Source organism: Phytophthora infestans, genomic scaffold (genome assembly GCF_000142945.1).
Source record: "Phytophthora infestans T30-4 supercont1.5 genomic scaffold, whole genome shotgun sequence".
Classification (NCBI taxonomy): domain Eukaryota; phylum Oomycota; class Peronosporomycetes; order Peronosporales; family Peronosporaceae; genus Phytophthora; species Phytophthora infestans.
In genome coordinates, this window is record NW_003303754.1 from 4,055,438 (window position 1) to 4,075,781 (window position 20,344).

Sequence of the window (20,344 nt, forward strand, 5' to 3'; positions counted from 1 at the left end):
AAACCATGTCTACTGCCAACATTTTATTTTTTAACATACCGGTTTGCGAAACGTTCGCACATACGCTGCAGTGCTAGCAGACCGCTCCTCTTGTCCACTATGTAGCTCGTCACCCAATTAGGCTCAATTGTCTACATTTACTACATTATGTCGCGTGTTGCAAGTGCCTAATAGTCGCAGTTGTATGGTCAAAGTTAGTAAGAAAAATTATACAAAAGCACACACACATTGTATTCTGTACTCACCTGCTCCTCACGCCGTTTGTCCGTCATGAAGGTGATGATAGCAGAGACGTTGGCGTACAGTTCCTCACATCCCTGGCCCTTCATGGGTGGCGTGGCTGCTAAGGCTCACCAGCTTGTCAGTCTGTTGATACTGTTGGAATTCACATGGGAGACCAGGCACAACGAGACATGGACACACTGGATGAGAATCAGGTGGGCCAGGACATTCGGGATGAGAATCAGTTGGGCCAGGTCATTGTATGATAACGGGTTGAATCCGTTAGTGTTGGTAGGAGCTCTGGAGGAGCGTGAGCTAGCACTTAAATAATTCAGTCTTCATTTTACCTTCAAAAGTCCAGAGTGCTGCCAAACGGAACGGAGTTCCAATAGGGTTCTGAGCCCAAATGACGAAGCCCCTGAAATACTCGAGTGAAGGAGTCCCTAAGAACTGGGATGGTAAGGATTGGCAGACGTACAAGTGGGCGCTGATGAACGTCTTCAAGGAACAAGACCTCAAGGACATCGTAGTCGGAGATTTGACCTTAGCGATGCTTGCTACTGCAAGTGCAGAGAAGCAAGAGGAGTTCAAGAAGAAGCAGTTGAAGATCATGCGCTTGATTGGTACATCGGTACCGGCAGACGTGCTGCATCAACTACGTGACAAGGAGACCGGATCGGAGATGTGGAGTGAGCTCTGCAGCCTTTACGAAGGAAAGCAGAACGAAGCCATCAAGGCGTACACGATCCGTCGCGTGGAGAATGAGCTTTGGAGTATGAAGCTCGCACCTGGAGGAGACGCCAACCTCCATCTTTGCAAAATGTTCAATCTCAAGACTGTGTTGGCCGACTTGAACCATACGGTTGCAGATACCACGATGGTGGATATGCTACTGGAGAGTTTGCCTAATCAACTGGAGTTTGAGCATCTGAAGTCTTCGATATACTACGGCGCAGACCCGAGTGTCTACACACCTAAGAAGGTTCGAGAGCTGATTCTTGCGGCGAAGGCTCGGCAGAAAGAGTTTCGAGCTAAGCGCACTGAGAAGAAGGGTAGCCCACGAGGAAGACATGGCAAAGGCAGTGAGAGCAGAAAAGGCTTTCACGAGGACAAGACTGGTGACCCCAAGAGAGTTAGAAGATGCTTTACTTGTGGCAGTGAAGATCACCTACGTGTCGATTGTCCTGAGAAGTCGAAGGGGAAAGAGAAAGCTGACGACGCAGAGAAGAAGCGTAAGCCGCGCAGTTGTTGTACCCTACGACAAGAAACCACTGGACCAGTGCAGATGAACCGCGAGTGGGATGAGGGTGTTGTGGCAGGAGTCACAATTTCTCGTGAAATATACGGGATTCCTCGGGAGCTTGATGAAGCACATGGAGTGGATGACGTACACACTGATGATGTACGTGGCATTGGAATCGTGAGCGACGATGACGCAGCGAGTGATGGAAACCCGGTGAACGATCATGAGTCAGATAGTGGTGAATCACATCTGGAGGACAATGATCAAGTAACACAAGGTCTCAATGGCGGGTGGTGGTATCTGGATACGGCCTCCAACTCGCACGTCACGGGGAATTTCGCTGAGTTCGTGTCGTACACGGCAGACTCGGAGCAGTTACAGCAAATCCGAGGAGTTACGTCTACGATTGCTTCCCGTGTTGCTGGAATGGGAACAGTGGCGTTTACGACAGAGGTTAATGGAGAACAAGTAGTGAGCTATCTCGACGGAGTGTTGTACATTCCGGATGCCGAGTATGGTTTGTTTTCTCCTGGATTAGCCTATGAGCAGGGTTATACTTTGGAATATGACAGAGAATCGAGAAATTTTCACGTCATGAGAAATGGAAGGACTGTGGCTGTAGCAACGCAGCAGGAGGCCACTTGGGGGTTCCAAGTAGCGAGTCCGACCCAGAGAACTCGAGTGCTACCAGAAGCAGCAGCAAGATGTAATCACACTATGGCAGAAGGTGTTGGTTCGCTGCAGCTTTGGCATGAGAGACTGTGTCATATCTGTCCACAGTATTTGAAGACTATGGTCGACAAGGAGCTGGTGGAGGGAATGATGGTGACACAGAGACAGCAAGATACGTGTGATGCCTGTCATCTTGGAAAGCAAAAGATGAAATCACACAGGAAGATGCTGGACCGTGGACTGAAGAGACCCAACCAAATAGTGTATGCGGATCTTCTGATCCCAGGGAAGAATAATGCGACTCAATATGAGGCAGTGTTGGTGATCATGGATGGTTATTCGCGGTTTGTCACTGCGCACCTGCTGAGGAACAAGGACAGCAAGGTGGTGAACAAGTACATGCAAGAGTATGTGTTGTGGGCGGAACGGCAGGCAGGCCGAAATGCCAACGGGAAAACATACAGAGTGCAGCAGATTTGGAGTGACAAGGGCGGTGAATTCTTCAATGAAGAAATTGATGCATGGTATCGTTCAAGAGGAATTGAGCATGTGAAAGTCGGGCCGAAGAGCTCGCAGCTCAATTTGTGTGAACGAACGCACCAATCGTTGGAGGACATGACTAGGTCTATGATGGCACATTCGGGGCTACCGAAGAGCCTGTGGCCTGAGGCACTGAGAAATGCAGTGTATGTCAAGAATCGTGTGTACAACAAGGGGACTAATGGCATTCCGTACGAGATGCTGTTCAGAGTCAAGCCGAATGTACACCACATCCGGAAGTTTGGAGCACTGGCGTACGTGCACGTACCAGTGACTCCTGGACGCAAGAAACTGAGTGTTCATGCGAAGATTGGGTTTGTATTGGGGTATGCTGAGAATGTAGTTGGCTGCAAAGTGTACTTCCCTGATGAGCACACAGCAAAGTTTGTGTCAGATCTGCGTGTTGCAGAAGATGTTATGTATCGGGACCGATACACAACGGAAGTGGAAGACGACGATCTCTCTTCACTTCACTTTACTCTTCAAGATGAGGACCAGACTGTTTTGAGCGAGCTGAGTAATGTACCATCTTTTGAGCTCGAGGAAGGCGAGAGTGTGGATGCTTGTGTGGATGCTGTGCAGACACAGGAAGGCGAGCGTACTGACGTACATACGCAGGTTGGACGAGAAATGCACCAAGTGTATGATCAACCTGTCCACCATGCCAATAGCGAAGCGGATGGAGATATTCATTTGAATGGTGATGTTCAACTCAAGGTTACTGAGGACGGTATTGAGACTGTTCAAGTAGGCAGTGACGCCGTTGAGAGCGATGAACATGGTGATGTAGTTACTGAAAGTGTACAACATGAAGGCAGTCAACCGAGTGAGGTTAGTAAAGGTGTTAGTGTCGACACTGGTCAAGCAGCTGAGGGCGAGAATGTCCATGAAGCGGCTGAGGGTGTTGACATAGCAGATGCGGATGCTATATCGGTGGCTGGAACCTGTGGATCGGAAGTAGTTGACCATAAGCTGGATGAATCCGAAGAGCAAGATGGTAATGAAGAGACCACAGTAGCGAGTGTCTTTGCTGAGGACCAGAGTAGCAGTGATGCGGAGCTAGAGAGTGACACTGGTGAGGACACACTACCTGAAGCTGAGTCAGACAGAGATGTGGTGGGGATAAGTCCTGAGGTAACAGTGACTGGCAAGCGTATGCATCGAGATGAGACTCCTTCAGAGGAGGCTCGTGCAGAGCTGGATGCGGATAAGACAAACGTGAAGAAGACACGGACTGGACTACGAGAAGTTCACGAGCGTCGACGTCCGGCGTATCTCGATGACTACATGGTGAACGTGACGATGAATTCCTCACGTGTACTGGATAAGAATGGAAGACCCATTCGTGCAAGTGAGATCAAAGTTCCACGTAATCGTCGTGAGATGATACGGTCGAAGTGGTGTGACTTCTTCATGATGGCCGAAATGGAAGAGCTTGCAGCTTTGAAGAAGAAAGGAGTGATTGCCGAGATTCCTGCGGATGAAATGCCGGAGGAAGCATCACCCGTGAACACGATGTGGGTATATGACATCAAGACCGACCATCAAGGATATGTGATTCGTTTCAAGTCGCGCATAGTGGCGCTGGGTAACTATCAAAGACCCGGAATTGACTTTAAGGAGACGTTTGCACCGGTGGCGAGGATGTCATCGTTCAGATTGCTGTTGGCATTAGCAGCGCAGCTGGGATTAATGGTGTATGGCGGAGATATTAACACCGCATACTTGAATGCCCGGTTGGAGATCCAGCAGTACTTGAGATCCATTGAAGGATACCCATGCAAGATCAACGGATATGGTTATATCGTGTTGAAGGCGCTATATGGTTTGCATCAGTCAGGTCGCGAGTGGAACTCAGAGCTGAACAACTGGTTGATGAAGCACGGATACATGAGGTCGTTGACGGAACCGTGTCTGTACTATCATTTTGACGGAGATACGATCATGTATGTGCTAGTGTATGTTGATGACATACTGGTTGCAACGAATGACGAGCAGAGCAAGAAGGACTTGTTCGCGCAGCTGGACAAGGAGTACGGGATTAAGGATCAAGGTCTGTTGAATGAGTACCTGGGTGTGAAAGTGGAGCAAACGACTGAGAGAATCACAATTCACCAAGGGAAATATGCACGAGAGATTCTGAGCAAGTTCGGGTACCAGAATGCCCATGCGGTTGGAAATCCAATGGAAGTGAACTTGCGGTTGGCACCAATGAGCGATGAGGAAACAGGAGATACGAGTTTTCCCTATCGAGAGTCTATTGGAATGCTGATGTACTTGGCAACGAGCACCAGACCCGATTTGGCGTTCGCGGTGGGCCAACTGAGTCGGTTTGTGGGCAAACCGTCTGCGAAACATGTTGGAAGTCTGAAGAGAGTACTGCGGTACGTGGCCGGAACGCTTGACTATGGAATCACGTACACAAGAACTCAAGGAGCAACTAGGGAATTTGTACTTGAAGGGTATTGTGACAGCGACTGGGCGAATGATCCAGAGCAGCGGAAGAGCACAACGGGGTTTGTGTTCATGTTGTCTGGAGGAGCTATTGCCTGGATGTCACGGCGGCAGTCGATTATTGCGTTATCGACAGCTGAGGCGGAATATGTGGCGGCCTGCGAGGCTACTATGGAAGCTGTAGCAGAGGGGAACATTCTGCAGGAGATATTACCAGATCATGAGGTCAAGTTACGAATTGGTGTTGACAACCAAGCAGCTCATGTGATGGCGACTAATCCTACCTACAGCAGACGCACGCGACACATTGAACTCCGATGGCACTATGTGCGGGAACAAGTGGTAAAGGGCACCATTGATCTGCACAAGGTGAAAGGCGAGGCGAATCCTGCGGACACGTTTACCAAGCCGCTCAACAAGATTCGCTTGAAGGCGATGTTGGAGCTGGCTGGCGTGAATTAGGCCAAGTAGTCGAAGTTGCACTTCGAGGGAGGCGTGTTGGAATTCACATGGGAGACCAGGCACAACGAGACATGGACACACTGGATGAGAATCAGGTGGGCCAGGACATTCGGGATGAGAATCAGTTGGGCCAGGTCATTGTATGATAACGGGTTGAATCCGTTAGTGTTGGTAGGAGCTCTGGAGGAGCGTGAGCTAGCACTTAAATAATTCAGTCTTCATTTTACCTTCACAAGTCCAGAGTGCTGCCAAACGGAACGGAGTTCCAATATTGTCACCGTCGCCGAACGTGTTCTTGAACCATGACTTCACGCCAGACCACCACCCCGTGGTACACTCTGACGATCCATTGCTGCTTGAGGTCGTTTTCGGCGCAGGTTCTGGTGCCGGCGCAGGGGTACTCGCCGGGGCCTCCGTTCCGGACGTTTCCGGGGAAGTGTCACTACCCGATTCGTCCTCGGTATTCGCTGCTGGCGCCCTGGTCGCGACCTTCGTCAGGGAGTCAGCAGACTTTAAGCGTCGCTGAGGCTCGAGGATAGCAAAAAGTCACTGCCCGTCGTGGACATGAGGCCTTTCAAGTAGTCGTTGCTCTCACCCGCATCAGATGTCGTCGAGCTATCTGTGCCCGAACCACTAGCACTCGAAGAGAGCAACAAGTCGCTCGTGTCACTTGCATCCCCACTAGTGGAAGCGGCTGGTGACTTCTTTTTCTTGGGTGCCTTTGTTGCAGCAGTGGAGGAAGAGCTACCACTGCTAGAGTCCGACATTGCCGTCGCTTTCTTTTTCTTTTTCGCCTTCTTTGGAGGGGCGGCAATATCTTCGCTACCAGATTCGCTGTCGCTTGAGCCAGACAGCAAGTCATCAAGTCCACTGCCGCTCATGTCAAAAGAGTTACTTGAACTGGATGACAGTAAGTCCCCTGATCCGTTGGCATCCTCACTCGATCCCGACTCTGAGTCTTCCAGTCCACTGTCGTCTCCGTCTGACCCGGACGCGGAGACTGCAGTGCTCGTCTTAGTCCTGGCCTCCGTAGAAGCACGCTCCTCGCTGATATCTCCAATTGACAGCATTCCATGTGAGGCCTCGGCGGCAACATATTCGTCACAGAGAGCAATGAAAACTGCCAACACGACGTAGGTCAAACGCATTTGTGTGTGTTTTTTATCTTTCCAGCTGTCCTCACGTCTTTGCTTGTGCCTGTGGAGCGCAAATTTCAAAGTGATACAGTTGTTACTATTATAGTCAATGCGGTAAGAAACTCCCTTTCCATTATATCAAACAGCTTGGGCAAATCAAATCCCGAGAAATATTTCGTAGTCGATTCGTTCTTGGTCTGGAATCTTTCGGATCCGCATTTCGATTGCCGCATTCACAAGGGAAAAGGGGTTATCTAACGTTCTATATTTTTATTGAGAGTGATTCATTTGTCCGAATGGCTAACTGACTATACAGTTATACTCCCCAACATGCCTAAAATGTATTTAACCGACGGTCTTGGCACGGATAAAAATTTTAATCCCAGGCACAGCGCTTTGCCGAGTCCAGAGCTTAGAGGCCGGGGTGGGGCAGGCTGCGCAGCGGTGCCCCCCCCCCCCCCCGAGCGCAGCGGAGCAAGCGAAAAGAGGGGCGGGCAGTCCGCAGACTTTAAACCGAACTAAAGTATCTAAAAGTAGATCCGTTGACCCCAAATGTCCTTGAATTTGTTGGAGAGGGAAATATGTCCTTTTCGGTACGTGTAGTCCAAACAAGGATTATTTTAATTCTATTGAAACATTCGAGCATCTGGTACATGTACATGTATTACAAGCTGACGACATTACAGTTTCTGCCTAAGTTCTTAACGCATGGTCCATAGGTAAAGAGCCTTATGCACAGGCTACCGGTATGGTATCTTTGATCTGCATCACGGTCATGTTTCATCGTAAGGTTTGACACACTGCATACTTTCATTGCTGAACTTCCTTATCCGAGTGCCACGTAGAATCTCGGACTACCACGAATAATCCTTACTCAAGGCGGAGTCTGCGCGACGACTTCTTACACTTATCGCCATTGCCGAATGTGTTGCTGAACCACGACTTCGTGTTCGCCCACCAGCCAGTGCCGCACTCGGACGATCCGCTGCTGCTGGAGGTCGTTTCCTTCGCAGGAGCTGGAGTGCTAGCCGGCGTCTCGGTTTCGGAAGAAGCGTCACTGCCCGAGTCGTCTTCACTCGTGTCTGCTCTCGCAGCTGGAGCCCTCGTCTTGACCTTCGACAGAGAACCGGCGGCTTTCAATGCGTCACTCAGGCTCGAGGACAGCAAGTCACTGCCCGTCGAGGAAAACAGGCCCTTCAAGAAGTCATCGTCCTCACTGCCCGATTCCGCGTCGGATTCCGTGGAGTCCTCAGTCTCCGAACCGCTGGAAGAAAGCAGCAAATCACTTAAGTCCGAGTCGCTGCCCGAGTCGCTGGCATCGGTGGAAGGGCTGGGCGTTGCCTTCTTCTTCGACTTCTTAATAGGGGCGACAGATTCGTCACTACCCGAGTCACTGGAACCCGATTCGGAGTCGATAAGCGCGGCCTTCTTCTTCTTCGTTGTCTTGGTTACGGGGAGAGCGAAGTCGTCGCTACCCGAGTCACTGGAGCCCGACTCGGAGTCGACGAGCGCGGCCTTCTTCTTCGTCTTTTCCGGCTTCGTAGAAGGGACAACGGATTCTTCACTGCCCGAGTCGCTGGAGCCCGACGTAGAGCCGAGAAACGTTTTCTTCTTCTGTTTCTTCGTAGAAGTCTTTCCAGGGACAGCTGTGTCGTCGCTCCCCGAGTCGCTGTCATCTGTGGGCTTAGCGCCTCTACCCGAGGGCAGGAATGTCTCGTCGCTGCCCGAGTCGCTGTCACTGTCGTCCAGGTCCATGCTGTCCGAGGAGAACAGATCGCCAAGTCCGCTCATGTCGAACAGGTCGCTCAACTTACTGCCGCTGGAATCCTCCGATCCGCTGTCGTCGTCGCTCAGTCCCGACAGCAGATCGTCCCAATCAGTCGATCCCGACTCCGAGTCTTCCGATCCACTGTCCTCTTCGGAGGCCGGCGCCACAGCCTTCTTCTTCGTGGACTTCGATGAACTGCCACTGCCGCTAGAAGCAGCTTGAGAGCCGCCCGATTTCTTTTGCGCCTCAGTGTTGTCGTCAGGTTTGCGCGACAATGCGCATTTGTCGCCGTTACCGAACGTGTTCTTCCACCACGACTTCATGTGACCGATGAAACCGTTAGGACACTCGGATCCATCGTCGGTTTTGGTGGTAGGTGCAGGGGTGCTGGGCTCCTTCTTCTTAGCGGGAGCGCTGTCGCTGCCCGACTCGCTGTCGTCCTCGAGTAGATCAGACAGGTCGTCGCCCGACGCGCTGTCACTCGAGAGCAGATCGCTCAAGTCACTGCCCGAGTCACTTTCGCTTAGACCAGACAGCAGGTCGTCAAGGTCACTGCCGCTGAAGTCACCCAGGCCACTGCCGCCCAAGGAACTAAGCAAAGCATCCAGCTCACTACCGCTGAGAGCACTTCCGCTCATATCAAAAGGGTCAGTCGAATCGCTGTCGCTCGAGCCCAGCAAGTCCTCCGACCCACTTTCATCGTCACTGAATCCCGACAGCAGAGTCTTTAATCCACTCGATCCCGACTCAGAGTCTTCCAGGTCACTGTCCGATCCGGAGTCAGACGTGATAACTGACCTCTGTTTCAGAACCGGAGACTTGGTAGCCTTCGTGCTCTTCGTGGCCTTCGTAGCCCCACTGCTTTCAGAAGCATCTAGCTCTAGTTGAGTGACATCGGAGTTCTGTACGTGGGTGACACCAGATTCCATGTCCGATCCCGAGTCGGACTCGACATTGTTCGTCTTGGTAGCGGTCTTTGTAGCAGTTGTGCGCTCCTCGTTTAAATCGTCCACAGACAGCCAATCCCGAGTGGACTCGGCGGCAACGAGGTTGCTGCTTGCATACAGAGCAACAGCAGTTGCCAAAACGACCTGGTTCAAACGCATTTTCCGCCACCTATTTGCCTTTGCTGATGAATCGCAGATTTCGAAGTGACAAAACGGTGGACTCGGACCCATGTAAACATGAGGTGTTGATTTGACCGACCACATCCCGAGAAAATTTCGATATCTTAAGATAGGCATTCACTGCACTTTAAGTGGTATAATGCATGTCTTAAATACCAATGACTTCTGTCAATAAAAAATGTATTAATTTTAATTTCTTTAGTAAACCTCTATGTTAATGTACGCTACTTCACATGTTATAAGGTACTTCACAATATGAATACCGGTATGAGCTTTGTTTCCAGAGTGGAAGGGCGAAGATGAGCGTAACTGCTCAGAACCGGTGGACTTGGCTTTACGAAGCCATGCATGCACATGTACCGTCGGCTACCAACTCGGTATTGGTGGATTCTGGACTCATGCAAACTGCTTGAAGAACGCTGGCATATTGGCAAGGATTGGTTTCCCATACATGGATTGTGTTTGGGCAGATGGAATGTCCATCCGTTTTATAGCCTAGGTCGGAGCGTAAAACCACGCGTAAAAATGAGATGGGAGGCAGGCATTGATTTGTTTTTATCTTTGATCGGATTACCATTTAAACGGTAAAAAGGGTCGATTTACAGGATATTGATGCTGTAGCAGCCAGTCCAGCTAAATCGATTTATTTACCTCGGTTTAATAAAACGACCTCTCTTTATTAAAAATCGAGCATCAGGCTAAGTGAAAAGGACAAAAGCATTGAAATGCACAATACTTACTTTTGTAAAATACTACGCGATTCAGAAATATTGTACATTTTAGAAGTCTCAAATTCAGCCCGCGAGAACAGAAACAGATTAGCAATCCGTACTTTATTTTCTGAACTTTACTGAAGTATTGTGCGTATAGTATTATAGAAGCTTGCAATTGTGTTTTGTGCAAGAAATGTTTTTAAAGATTGCTTAGAACAACCTTGTTCGATTGTGTATTTTTATAAAATTAAGCTTAAGGTGCAATTTTTCGTAGTATACTGTAGTACCCTTGCTAACTCGAATGTGTTTATGTACTATTAATAAATTCTTCGATCGATTAAAACGATTGCGATTTTATTTTAGAGTTGCCCGAATAGCTAACCGACTTTACAATTATACTCCCCAAATGCATAAAATGTTTCTAATCCCAGACACAGCGTCTTACCGAGTCGAGGCCTTACAGGCCGGGGGCAGGCCGCGCAGCGCAGCAAGCGAAGAGACTCTCTTCGCCGTAGGCCTGCCCCTCTCTTAGAGAGGGGCAAGCCCACGGCTAAAATAGTGCAAATGGGCTAGTGTCCTACCTTTACTCAAATTTAATAGTACTATACAATCTGCACACGTATAAAAGTCTATGTTATGTTAAAAAAAATTAGGCACTCAAACTTTTAAAAAGAGAAACGTTTGTGTCCATGATATTTCCGACCAGCTATTTTCCAAATACTACACCCGGTTTTTTTTGTTACCGATTTTCGTTCGGTATTTTATTTTGGGCAACGTTCGTGTCCATGAATTTCCGACCAGGTATTTTCTAAATATTACATCCAAGTGAAGTGGAAATCCTTCCAGTGTCCCGAAATAGTGTTCGGATGAAGAGCAGCTTTTTCAGCTCTACATCTAGCTGTCTGTGCTAGAAGGGCGGCAAAACAAAACGTCGTGGACAAACTGCATGTGCTTTATACTATTTGAATATGCTTTAGCTGCGTCAATAGCAAACCCAGAGCCTATTTTGGGGGCTCCTCAAAAAGTGTCCCATATCTGTGGCAGCACGAATATCGCAGTCCCATGTGGTAGTCTACATAAATGACACGCTTGATGTGCTGGTTGTGAGCTGTAAACTTACCTGCGTGCGAGCGTCAGTGCATTGCAGTCTGCCAGTGTCCGGTGTTCCCATCTACGAGCCACCGTCCACTGCCAGTGTCTGCAAAGACACATCCCAAGGACACTCATGCGCCTGGAAGTGCAGCTTGCGGCTGCACTGCAACCGGCTACACTGAGTACACATGCGTGCAATGGCGAAGGACTATACCAAGGACTGTATGCACAAGGACATCGTTGGCTGTGCGCTACAAAGATGGTGTACTCAAACGAGAGTGCACTTATCTAGAGTTTAGTATTGACTTATCTGCTATTTGTATACTAATCTATTTTTTTGCGGTACAGCGGTGTTCTGGCGGAGGCTGCTCCCCACTTTGCGTTTTGACGCCTGCCGCTCACCAGAGAGCAGCAGAGAAGAGCAGCCTCGCCAGACACCGCAGTCCTGTCGCGGCCTTTTGCCCGCACTTACGTGCTTACGTTACTTCCTGATTACCTCCCTAAAGTTGATACTTAAGTGTATTTACATTTAAATGGCTCCTACTCTTAGAAGTGATCGACACATGGAGAACAATCCCCCCGTGACGAGCCCTACGTCACCACTGGTTATCAGCCCAATCAGGGCGCAGTTTGCGACTGACGTGGCTGCTGGTGTTCCAGACACAAGTTCTGGAACTTCGACCAATCAAGATCAAGCTTCGACCCCATTGGCAGGAAATTCAAGCTTGAACAATGACGCAACACTGTCGCACAGTGATGCAGAACGACTAATTCGTTCATTGGCTGGAATCCCGGGTGGCCGCCCGTTATTCCAAATGTTACTCGAAAGTATGCATAAACTTTGGTCGACGAACACGGAAGAATCCGTGCCAGTTGACAATCCTTCCCAGTCGCCGCAAAACCAACAAAACGGCGACCGAGATCCTAACGATCCGTGGCGCCCTCTAGACAACATGAACCCTACTGGTCGCTACAACGACGGCGAGCTGGCTGAGTACACCAAGGTCCTCATCAACTCGCCCCCGATCAAGCTGCCCAAGCTCCATCTGAAGGGCGACTACAAAGCCTGGACGAGCGAGGTGCCATTGCACTTCGAGACGAAGATGCTGGGAGACATCACCTACGGCCCTGAGCGCTACGATGCAGTGGAAGGCATGCGTCGTGACAAATATCGCGTGTGGTACAAGTCGCGCAAGAACAAGGCGTTCTCAGCGCTTGCGTTGTCGCTGTCTGTTGACCTACGTACGACGTTCAAGATCGACGACATCCACGACAATACGGACGCCGCCGCTATGCTCTACGATGCGATTACGCAGCACTTTGAGGCTGGAGATGGCATTAATCCTGATTACCTACTGCAAGAGCTAGTGACGCGCCGGCTCAAGCCAAACGAGTCGGTTTCGCAGTATGTTGACGACATTGCGAAGAAGGTGACACTTCTACATCAAGCTAATGGTGAGTTCGCTGAGTGGCAACATGCAAGCCTACTACTGTCGAACAGCGTGGAAACGTTCAAAGGTCTCGCCCGTGAACATGGCGATTGGCTTAACAACCATGATCGTAAGCCACTTATACTTGCTGAAGCTCTGCAACGACTGAGCAGCGCGCTGCTGAGCACCAGCGTGACCAGCTGCGTGCACAGACCAGACAACCAGTCACGCATTCAATGCAAGTTGCTCACGTCGGAACGGATCAATGACAGCTCAAGCTCGAGGACGTAAGCGCAACAAGCAACAGCGTAAGCGATCCAAGGTCGTTGCAGATAAGAAGCAGCGTACAAACTGCGCGAACTGCCAAGGAGAAGGACATTGGTATGCCGAGAGTACGGCTCTCACTGGCCAGCAACTGAAGACAGAGCTTGCGAGAAAGCTGCAAGAGAGACAACCCAGGGCTCCCGTGTCGCTGGTGAACTCCGTACGTCGTGTGGATGCGGTAGCGTCGGCAGAAGATGGCCAAGGACTGTTTGCTGGTCTATCACTATGCGATGCAAATGCGATTGATCTTACGGATGGTGCTGCACTATCAGCTACGGCTACGCAACCATCTATATGGTCACTAACGTATCCTGCGGAAAGTGAAGAAGGAGGAGATCGTCGTGTTGTTGAAGGTGTGCGTGCAAGTACGCAACGCACTCAATCGTCGGTTGCGCAAGCAACGCAGCGACTGCAGCTGCAAGTTGGAGCTCCTATTCAACACATACAAGTTGGAGGGCAAGGACTACAGCAACGACAACCAACCTCACTGCCTACACTGCAAGCACCAGTAGCTGTGCAGACTGCCATACAATCTGCGGTACAACCCGAAGTGCAACCTACTGGACAACCTCCTGTTCAACAGGATGTACAAGCTCCTGTACAGCAAAACATGCAACCTACTCTATCGAGTACTGCGCAGACTCAGTGGGAGGGCAACCGGTCTACAGCTGGACTAGGACCTACGTGGGAATCAGTCATCTACTACTTGGGGCAAGGACTGTCGAGTAACTCGAAAGGACCTACACTTGAGCCATGGCGCAATCAAGCTGAGCCACAAGGGGGTTCGGCTGTGCAAGGGGATAGTTGTCGAGGTCCTGACGCCGGGTTTAACAGACGCCAAGAACCAGGGATGCGCAATGACTACATACCTAACTTGGAGAGAGCGTACGAGAGAGGACTTTGGAGTCAAGATGTTGGACACTTTGACCCTCCTATCCAAGGACGAGGACGAAGTCGTTCACCACCCCGATTCTTCAATCTAGAACTATCTCCACCAAGCGGAAGAGGCCGTTCTCCGTCGCTGCGAGGACGTGAGCCGAGAGGGTATCCAGGGCGCTACCGATCCCCACCGCGTCAGCAGACGTGGCGTAACGAGATACCGAGTCGCTATGAGCCGCCACTCCAACGCGATGATCGACTGAGTCGCTATGGACCGTCATCTCCGCAGCAGCAGTGGCGTGATAATCCTTCGAGAGGATGAGGACCTTCACCTCGACGTGACAACTACCAAGGGCGGAACATGTCTCCACGTCGTGACAACAGACCGCCCAACTCTCGTCAAGCCAACGCTGTGAACCAGAACCAAGGCAACTGGCCAGCTCAAGGACCGTCTCCTGAACGACGTGGTGTACACACCGAACGCGAAGGTGAACATCATTAGTTTGGGCTACCTACAAACGAAGGGCAACTCCAAGCTGACATGCTCAGAGGACCAACAGACTGCTTGGATCTCCAAGCCAAGCACATCACTCAAGTTCATGATGCGTGACAGTATCTACCGACTACGTGCAGAACGAGTGACTGGAGTGATGGTGATGGCGGCTATAAAAGAGGACATGGACAGCAAGAACACCATGGAGCTGCTTCATCAACGATTTGGTCATATGAGCATGGAGACGGTGAAAGTGTTGGCAAACAAACTCGATGTTGGAGTTAAGATGAATGCAAAAGGTCTGCTTCCTACGAGTGCGTTGCTTGTGCTGCCAGTAAGGTGAAAATAATGTCTTATAAACGGATTCCATCGCGGAAGTCCGAACCTCTGGAGACTCTCATGATGGACATTTGCTCTGTGAACGAACAGTCTGTGGATGGAGCTACTATGTTTCTCTTTATCATAGATGAGTCTACAAGGTACAAGTGGTCGTTCCTACTCAAGAAGAAGAGTGAAGCAACGTTCCACATCAAGGTCCTGTTGAACAGGCTGCGAACTCGCTTTCCTGAGAAGAAGGTGCGACGACTACACTCTGACCAAAGAGGTGATTTACAAGCAAGGAGCTAAGTGACTACTGCGCCGACCAAGGGATTGAGCAGCAGTTTACAAACGCCTACTCTCCTCAAGAGAATGGCATTGTGGAGCGTGCTAACGGCGTGGTTCTACCAAGGATCAGAGCGATGCTGATGGCTACACACATGCCCAACTCCTTGTGGGGAGAAGCCTTTCTGCATGTGGTGACGACGTTGAACTGGTTGCCCACCAAAACCTTAGGATTGGTGTCCCCGCACCAGAAACTGTACGAATCGGAGCCTATGCTGGATGACTTGCGTACTTGGGACTGTCTAGCACACGTGCGTGTTCCCCCTGAGTCAAGACAAACGAAAGAAAAGCTGGAAGCAAGGGCAAGACTATGTCTATTACTGGGATACAGTGAATCGACCCTAGGCTACAAGTTCATTGACCTGGTGACAGCGCAAGTGGTGACAGCTCGTAGTGGGAATGTGAGGTTCCATGAAAAACTCACGACTGATGGCATTTACATGAAGCATCTATTAGAGAATGCATTCTTTGATGGTGATCATACTCTACTCGAGACTGTACCTGTGGCGCGCATCAAGACCAACGTGGAGACTTACCTTCCAGGCTGGAGTGACGGCATCTCTAGTGCGGAGAAGCCACTTGAAGCGGTACCAGTTGCTGACGAACCTGCAGAAACTGAGTTAAGTTCGAGTGGGAGTTTGTCAATCGTTGACGCACCTGTGAGCAAGGACAGTGCGGAGACTGCTGGTGTTGCAGCACCAGCCGTGTTGCAGGATCCTGCTGAAGAAGCCAAGGAAGGTTCGGAAGTGAGGAAGCGCAAGAGACGCAGAGCAAAGAAGAAACCTGCAACGGTGGAGAAGGAGACAGGTGGCTTCGAGACTCAACCTCCATCAAGAGATACCTGCCTAAAGCGACCAAGAAGGAAGGAGAAGGCGAGCGTTCGATTGTCGGATTACGTGGTAGGCCTAGTGCAGGCTACGACTACGGATGTGCAAATCCTGACGACGTACAAACAAGCACGTGCAAGCAGGTACTGGGAGCAGTGGAGAGCTGCAATGTTGGTGGAACTTCAATCGTTGAAAGTTCACAAGACCTGGAAACTGGTACCCCGCAAAGATGCCAAGCAAGTGAAGGTGATAACGTGTAGATGGGTCTTTGCTGTGAAGTGAGACGAGCGTGGACGGATCAAACGATTCAAAGCGCGACTAGTGATCCATGGGTTCAAACAACAACTTGGGATTAACTACTCTGAGACCAATGCACCTGTGATCCGGTTCGAAACCATACGTGCGGCTATCTACTACGCTGTACAAAGAGGTTGGGAGGTGTTGCAATCTGACGTGAAGACGGCATTTCTGTATGGAGACTTGGACGAGACTATCTTCATGGAGCAGCTTCCTGGCTTCCAGCGGATGGACCTGGATCCATTTGCAGATTGTTGAAGAGCCTGTACGGACTGAAGCAAGCACCGAACGTTTGGAATCGCACACTTCATGCGAAGCTTGTTGGGATGGGCTTTACTAGGACGGACTGTGACTATGGCCTATATGCATTGAGGAAGGATGGTGAAGTCAAGTTGCTACTAACTGTTTACGTGGACGATCTACTGCTGATGGGATCACGTGACCTGTGTGCCACGATCGCTGCCTCACTGCACGAGACATTCGAACTCACGACGATGGCCACAGTCAAATATCTCTTAGGCGTCGAGAACCTGATTGACCGGCCGCGCCGGCAAATTGTGTACTGTGATAAGCAGTACGTACTGAAGGCGCTGAAGCGTTTTCATATGGAGAACTGTAATGGCTGCGCTACACCAGAAGCTACAACGCCCTCGAAGACAGACGTGCCTGCTTCGAAGGAGTATCTTCCCTACAGAGAATTGGTGGGTGCTCTCCAGTACCTCGTTAGTGCATCGAGACCTGACATAGCTCATGCTACCCGACACCTGGGCAAGTATCTTGCGAGCTATGATCATATGCATTTCGCACAAGCCAAGAGAGTGCTGCGTTACCTGAAGGCTACATGTAACTACGGACTAGTGATGAATGTGAAGCTACAGACTGATGTGCAAGTTAGGGGATACTCCGATGCCGATTATGCAACCGACCCTGTGGATCGACGGAGTATCAGTGGCTACATCACTATGCTGGACGACAACGTCATCTCCTACGCATCTCGAAAGCAAGAGATCAACGCACTCAGTACCTGTGAAACGGAGTACGTAGCCATGGCAGAGGCGACCAAGGACTTGTTGTGGCTTGCTGGCCTATGCAAAGAGCTGAGCTGGAAGCATCCAGTACCTCAACTACTTGGAGACAATCAAGGAGCCATTGCCTTAACTGCGAAACCTGGCAAACATTCGAAATCGAAACATATCGATAGCAAGTACCACATGATCAGACGCCACGTGGAGTTGAAGCACCTCACAACCCAACACATCGGAACTGGCCGATATCATGACAAAGGCACTTGCAGTGGTGAAATTCACACACTTCCGCAAGGCTATGAAAGTCTTACCTATTGTGTCGAGCGACAACAGCGTATCCGATGACATGGCTACAGCTACGACTACTGCTATTGCGTTGACTACTGCTGTTGATGCGGAGGCTGTACCTGAGCGACATTGATGAAGACGAGGGCGATCGAGCGGGAGTGCTGTTACTGAGTGGACTGCTATTGCTTATGAGTTTTGACTACGCTACTACTAGGACTATGGCGGCAACAAGGATGCGCGTGTGTGATCGCGTCGACTTCCAAGTGCGTCGCCGAGATCAAGTGGAAGTGTGAGCTGTAAACTTATCTGCGTGTCGAGCGTCAGTGCATTGCAGTCTGCCAGTGTCCGGTGTTCCCATCTACGAGCCACCGTCCACTGCCAGTGTCTGCAAAGACACATCCCAAGGACACTCATGCGCCTGGAAGTGCAGCTTGCGGCTGCACTGCAACCGGCTACACTGAGTACACATGCGTGCAATGGCGAAGGACTATACCAAGGACTGTATGCACAAGGACATCGTTGGCTGTGCGCTACAAAGATGGTGTACTCAAACGAGAGTGCACTTATCTAGAGTTTAGTATTGACTTATTTGCTATTTGTATACTAATCTATTTTTTTGCGGTACAGCGGTGTTCTGGCGGAGGCTGCTCCCCACTTTGCGTTTTGACGCCTGCCGCTCACCAGAGAGCAGCAGAGAAGAGCAGCCTCGCCAGACACCGCAGTCCTGTCGCGGCTTTTTGCCCGAACTTACGTGTTTACGTTACTTCCTGATTACCTCCCTAAAGTTGATACTTAAGTGTATTTACATTTAAATGGCTCCTACTCTTAGAAGCGATCGACACATGGAGAACAATCCCCCCTACGTCACCACTCTGGTCAAATAGCCAAACACAGCGTCGTCATACCCAGCCGAGAAGCCACGGATGCTGTAGAGGAAAGATTTGAGGGCATTGCTGGTTATTCTGGGGTAATAGGTGCACTTGACGGCACTTTTATCGGATCCCCCCCACCCCCGGGATATTGAAGGCTAGTACTATCGCAAGGGGTTTCCTGATGTCAACGTCCAGGCGTCGTGGATAACCGAGGGGCATTTTGCTAGCTATCTATTCGCGCTGGTTCGAACAACGACCAGTCATTATGGAATGGATCGGATGTCTGAAAGCGGTATGACTTCAGGTAATACGCTGCATCTGTCCCTAATTATAACTTGCATTTTCAAGCTATCATCATACATTCCTCTGGGCAAGCATCTTCTTGGTGATGCTGGATACAAGTTGTGGGGATACCTTTTGACTCCATTTCCTGAGAGCGAGACCTAGACGGCCCAGCGCACGTACAACTTCAGACACTCACGTACAAGAATAACGGTATAATGTGCTTTTGGAAGACTCAAAAACAGGTTTAGGATATTGATAGGTAAACTGGACTAAAGGCGTCAAAATATTTAGCAGTGTGATCATCAGCTGCGCGCTTCTGCACAATCTGCTGCTAAACTTGGATGACAGCTATCAATTATTGCCGAATGACCCGCTTTGTCCAGAGCTCTATTCACGAACAAGGCATCATGAAACGCAGTGACATTGCAGACGTATTTGCTGGTATATTCAAGCAAAGCAATTTAAAATGCTTTATATCTGGTAGCATTGCAGTGTATTCCCTCATTGCTAGCCATCTTAAGACAAGTATGCTACTGTAATTCACTTGCAAGCAGTTCTTTCAAAAGTTCCAGCTGTATATGCTGAAATTACCGGGTTTCTTCGCGCTGCTCGGTCATTTCACTTGCTGGTTGTTTGTACCAGCTGCTGTAGATTATCTTCACCGATGGGGGCTGCGCTTGTGGAGGCAGCAATTGCCTCTATGCATTTCTATTGCGCATTATCCAGCTTGACTACCGGTTGCAGATTTCATTTCGGTGGAGAGAAGGCGCTACTCGTGTTTGTATCTGCTGCAGCTCTGACGTCGGTACCGTCGTTCTCGAGGTTTATATCTAGCAACACTTCTGCGCTCAGCTCCACTCGCGACGCAAACATCGTTTATAACAGTCCGCAAACAATCGTTACAGCAAATGGTTCAGTGATGTATTTCCCTTTTCGACGCCTTTCACGTCTTACTTTCCAGAACGTGTCCTTAACTTTACGATACTTCTGGCAGAGCTAGGTGTGATATCGGGCAGCGTAGAAAGCGAGACTGAAGACTGAAGACCAAGTGTGCAGACTCAGGTAAAACAGATAACGATGCATTGGACCGAAGGCTTATCGGACTAACATGAAGAATCATATGCAGACGGTCTATCTACAGGGAGTGCAGAGAGAGATCGTCAAATGGGTGGGAATCCTGTGTGCCTCGAACCAATCGCTGTTTTGGGCGTGTGCTTCTGCTCCATTGTTCGTCCTCGAGCTTGACTCTGGCGAATCGTACACAAGTACGCGTGGCAGCGGCCACTCAGATATTACAACCTCCCGGAGTTGACTTGCCCTTGGCGCTTGTCGAAGGTGTTAAGAAGCTGCTTCCAGTGTGAGAGGCGTCGAAGGTTTTGAACAGATTCCCATGTGCTTTGCGTTTCGGGTAGATCCAGCCATTTCACAAGGTACTGGAGCTTGCCTCTGCTAGTTCGCCGTTGAAGCAGTTTTTCCACGACATAAATTCGGTTGCTATGGGTGTCGTAGATAGCAGGAGCAGTTTTCGACAG

General features: G+C 50.0%; 1 protein-coding gene across 1 annotated transcript; it reads right to left on the reverse strand.

The window, feature by feature from the left end:
- Positions 1-7,514: 7,514 nt before the first annotated feature.
- PITG_04447 (uncharacterized protein) lies at positions 7,515-9,763 on the reverse strand (the record flags this gene model as incomplete). Its single annotated transcript, XM_002906017.1, has 1 exon — positions 7,515-9,763. The coding sequence occupies one exon, from the start codon at positions 9,673-9,675 to the stop codon at positions 7,600-7,602; it is 2,076 nt and encodes a 691-aa protein (XP_002906063.1).
- Positions 9,764-20,344: the final 10,581 nt, after the last annotated feature.